Source organism: Limulus polyphemus, unplaced genomic scaffold (assembly GCF_000517525.1).
Source record: "Limulus polyphemus unplaced genomic scaffold, Limulus_polyphemus-2.1.2 Scaffold3441, whole genome shotgun sequence".
NCBI classification, from domain to species: Eukaryota; Metazoa; Arthropoda; class Merostomata; order Xiphosura; family Limulidae; genus Limulus; species Limulus polyphemus.
This window is the reverse complement of record NW_013669051.1, coordinates 30,860-36,036: the sequence shown is the minus strand read 5'-3', so window position 1 is coordinate 36,036 and position 5,177 is coordinate 30,860. Positions and strand designations below refer to the sequence as shown.

The window sequence follows — 5,177 nt, the reverse complement described above, 5'->3', positions numbered from 1 at the left end:
AACACACAATAGCCTTAAATGTTAAGAACTCTTATTTATAACAGTGTAATCTTATTTAAACTTGGGATGACAAAGAAAGTCAAGAAACACACAAATGCTTAAATGTTAAGAATCTTTATTTATAGACAGTGTAAATCTTTATTTTAAACTGGGATGACAAAAGAAAGCAAGAAACACACAAATGCTTAAATGTTAAGAATCTTTATTTATAGACAGTGTAAATCTTTATTTTCTGGCTTCTAAGTGTGTGACAACCCAATTTTGTTTCATCTCCCTTGAAAAGGATTTTAACTCAGGACTACTTGCGCTACTGTCAAGTGCTTTTCTAACTGAACTAAAATCATAACCCTTTAACAGTTGCTAATAAGATACTTTTTAACAACTGCACTAGGGCAGAATGAGAATTTCTGCACAGGAAAGAGACAAAAATAAGAATGATGATGATATTCACTTTAAATTAGACAAGTTCTAATGCAGTAACTAAATCAAAGATTACTACATTAACAATAATTTCAACTCTGCATCTTCAAGGATAAGTTCCCAACTCATAGTAACATGTACAAGTTTCTGTACCATCCCATAAAATGAATGATCTCACTCTAGGAGGACATGTCACAGAAACAAGCTCAATTAAGTATAAACTTAGAACAATCATTTGGCGATAAATGAACAGCATGCACTTCACTTGTTTTCAAAATAATATATATATATTTAGAACAAGTTAAACATATGCACAACAAATTCTTCACACTATAGAGATTACAGGCATATCATGAACACTATATATGTAGTTCTCTTCTTCTTGTCAAAAGTCCACTTAGGCCTATTCAGTTACTTTAGAGTTTCAGTTGACAAGCCAAACTATCTTCTCTATTATTTTCACACCAATATTCTGTGTGTGATTCACTTACAATTATGGCTCGAGTTGCCACAATCATTTGGTCTTCTTTCTTCTAAATATCCTCTGTTCCTTTTGTCAAAATGCACTTAGGCTGATTCAATTACTTTAGAACCATGCTTTGACAGAATAATTCTTCTTCTTATCTCCTTTTCTACTGTTAATCTTGCTCTAACATATTAAATGTTTGGCCTATCATTTCTATGATAGTTAACTTCATGCCAAACCTTTCTTTGCCCATAACTTTACTCTCTTCTGCTATTGTCTGTCTGCTGTTTCTGCTCGTCTCACACTATTTATATCTTTATCACTTAATTGTCTGCCCGCCTTCTAGAAATCTCTATATTCTCGAAGTCAATGTATTGCACTCAACATTCAGTAATCTCAACATCAATGAATTTATAAACACAACTTCCTACAATTATCTGCTTTTAACTCTTATTATAACAAAAACTAAATAATAATGAAACACTCTCAAAATACATTCATCAATAATATCTAAACTAAACAGTCTTTTATATCATGACAGTCATTACACTTTTCCTTCCACATACTAAACCCATTAAACTCTTGTTTTTATGGAGATTAGGCAACTGTATATCTTTGAATTACCACATAAGTTTTTTAGCTTTAAAACAAGAATTAGAAGCTGTACTGTCTTCTTAATGTGCTAGATAAGTAGAATTAAATATAAAAACAAATATTTGCTACTAACATGTGGGTATAATAGTGACATAATTAAGATAGAATTTAAATTATCTATAAGCAAAGCATTGTCAAAGATAAGATTACAGGTATTGTTTGCTTGTAAAAAAAATATCATGGTTCATGTGCTGAAGAATGAAATGTAGCTAGTTTCGATTTGAAGTTGTTTTTCAATGTTTTACGTTCTTTTTAAAAGAGTACTAAAATTTGTTTTTAAAGTTCTTTTTTCTAATGTGCTCAAAAAGCTATTTGAAATGTTTTTCTGTTGTTAAAAAATATTTTACATGTTTTTATTTTGTATTAGCTCCTTTGTGAGGTGGAAAGTGCATCAAGACAAGATGTACATAAGGCAGTAATGGCCGCCAAGGTGAGATGTGAATGTTATTTTTGTTTTGAAGAATAATACACTCAAATAACATAGTTTTACTTGATGTTTATATCATTCTTTGCCATATATTACTAAACATTAACAAAAAAATGTTGGAGGTCAAGACTTTGAAAATGACCAAAACTTTTACCACAAACTTTCAACCTAAACTTTTTAATGTACCTAACAAACTGTTAAAGGCTTTTAAATTTTTTGTACTACCATTTTCTCTAATATGTTAATATGAATTTGATATTCAATCCATTTTAATACCATTATCTTTAGGTTGCTTTTGAAGAAGGTGAATGGAGCAAAATTAATGCTAGAGACAGAGGTCGTCTCATGTACAGGTGTGCTTACTGTTTCTCATGTATTTGCTGTGTTTAAAATGGTTATTTAAACTTCATTGCCAACTATTGATTATGCTGGACACTAAATATTTTGGCATTGATTATTTTTTGCATAAAACTAGTTTACTGTAATGAGAATTTCTTTGATGGTATTTTGAGATGTCTTTAACATGCTGTTGAATCTTTTCTAGTTAGACTATTATTCTAGTTTACTAATTTTATAACAAAATGAACTTTTTTTTCATACATAAAATGCATATGATGGTGAAATTTTAGAAACTTTCATATCATATTGAAGAGCTTCTAAAACTTGTATTAAAAGTAATAAAGGAAGAAAATATTTGCTTTTAAATGTCACTTGTTTATATATATGGGTGTGTATTGCGAATGTCTGAGTATTCATCTGTCTCCCGTTTATGGCAGTTGGTTCCCACGTTGCAGTTGAAAAGCTGTGCATGCAGGCAAAGCTCAACATTCAATTTTGAAATTATTTCACGAGCAGGATATTCTACCCTACATTATTAGAAATTAATCACACTATCATTCACGTTTCAAAATATGACATAACTTAAAGAATAAAAATGTAGATTTACCATATGTTATTCCTGAGTGGCTCTTAGCATGACTGAAATGCCCAACAATTACTTTTTGTGGTGGGCGGTATAAGTAGCTCAGAGTTTTGACTCTGAGTGAAACCAAGAATACAACACAATTAACAAGTCCATCAAATAATCTAAATTTACAGATTAACTTAAACTTTTCCTACCACTTTGGATGGGTAATTTTGCTTGTGTATATACATACCTGTGTGTGTGTGTATGAATGTTATAAAATTTTAGCTTTCAATTAACTTTCCTTCACCTTGAATTGTTATATTTTACAATGTTTGAATATTTATATATATTTAGGCTATTTTACACCTGATCTCTGTGATTTGCACTTAATATGTACTTCATTGTTCATCAGTTGTTGAAGTAGTATTCTGTTTGCTGTTCTTCTGAGGTATTAAAGAATTAAATATACTCAAATAACAGGTTGAAATGACAACTATTTAATGATATTTTATAGACAGTTAGTGATATGTTATCCCAAGTATATTACTTTATAGACTAGCAGACTTAATGGATGAACACAAAGAAGAGCTAGCTACACTTGAAAGCCTTGATTCTGGTGCTGTTTACACTCTAGCCTTAAAAACTCATGTTGGTATGTCCATTGATACTTGGAGGTATTTTGGAGGATGGTGTGACAAAATCCAGGGATCCACCATTCCCATAAACCATGCAAGACCAAACCGTAATCTTACATTTACAAAGAAAGAACCTATTGGGTAAGTTCAAATTTCTAAAATTATATATTATCTTTATAGCTAGATTTCCTTAATATTATCATACATGTGCTTCGAATTTGTAGTTTCAGGGCAAACATGGCCACTGCTAAAGTATCTGAGTATACAGTGGGTCTGGAGAAATGTTTTTCAAAGATGCCAAGCTATCACTTATAGATGGGGTAGATCCTTATTTGCTTGAAAAGTCTGATTTTTAACCTGAAGTGCAAGCCTTACCAAATGTCCAGTTTCAGATATATTAATTTATTTAGTTCTTTAAACTTCATATTACACAAAGCCCCAGATGAAAGCATACAACTAATTTATCAATGCATAAGTCCACAATTTAGGAGTTATGATTTATGGTGAAACCATTAAATATTCATCAGGGTAAGTGTTTAAAGTGCCATTTTTACTAAGATACTTCTTTTCGTATTCTATAAAAAATCTTGTTTATTTCTCTCCTTTCCCTATTAAAACATCCCAAAAGAGAACAGATCTTGGGCATTTGTGAAAACTAATTCAAAAATTGTCCACAAGGCAGAAATTGTATCATATAAAACTTGCTAGTTGCCTTGTACATTGCTAGACCACAAATTCTTGACGTGTGGTCTTGTGGAATCACCCTATATAAAAATGTTTATTGATCTAACTTGCTTTTGACAAAAATATTCATAATAGTTATTGAATATCATCAGATACTTTAAAGTACCTCATTTGAGAGAGTGTGTATTCATTTAATACCAGAAATTCACTTTATTGTGTAAATGGTATACATATATATAGTGAATGATGCAAGTCCTTAAACTTCAGTAGCTGATTATTTTAAATGTTTGTTTTTTAGTGTTTGTGGTATAGTTACTCCATGGCAGTGTTTCCTGCAGCAATGCAAGCAGCCATCTTCCAAGAGACCATCATCAATGGGTAATTTTGTTCTGAAGCCTGCTCAGGTCTCGCCATTAAGTGCTCTGAAATTGGCAGAATTAAGTGTATATGCTGGTTTTCCACCAGGTGTCATCAATATTCTTCCTGGAACAGGTAATTAAGATCAGTATTAAGGTGTTTTTTTAAAATTTGACAGAGGTGATCCAGTGATATAATAGGAAAGTGAAGTATATTGTGGAATTTGATAAAGAAAAAGGATTATTGTCTTTTATTCATGCTTTAACAAAGAATAGTTTTTGCAACAGAATATGAAGATGTGTAAACTAATGGAGAAGAAACTTCTCAAACTATCTTTTACATCATTTGCAGGAAGTGTATGTGGTCAGGCTATTGCAGACCACCCAGATATAAGAAAATTAGGATTCACTGGCTCAACTCTTATTGGTCAACAAATCATGAAAAGGTAATATTTTACTGAAGCTGAACCCTAGTAAATGGTAAAAACCATACAGTTATATATTTAAATTATTTCTACTTCTTGAATATGTGGCAGAGTTTTAAACAGTTTAAGCTCTGTTAATACTTTTGATATATATATATATATATATGTGAAGTTTTCTGTCCCCAACATAACCTAGGAGAGAG

At 31.0% G+C, this 5,177-nt stretch overlaps 1 protein-coding gene across 1 annotated transcript in view; it reads left to right on the top strand.

The window, feature by feature from the left end:
• LOC106469348 (mitochondrial 10-formyltetrahydrofolate dehydrogenase-like) overlaps positions 1-5,177 on the top strand; it is a 66,419-nt gene that overhangs the window by 40,069 nt on the left and 21,173 nt on the right. The window contains exons 12-16 of the mRNA XM_013929836.2: positions 1,908-1,970; positions 2,256-2,320; positions 3,429-3,650; positions 4,492-4,685; positions 4,902-4,995. Coding sequence (XP_013785290.2) covers positions 1,908-1,970; positions 2,256-2,320; positions 3,429-3,650; positions 4,492-4,685; positions 4,902-4,995 — 638 coding nt within the window. The remainder of the gene's footprint in view (positions 1-1,907; positions 1,971-2,255; positions 2,321-3,428; positions 3,651-4,491; positions 4,686-4,901; positions 4,996-5,177) is intronic.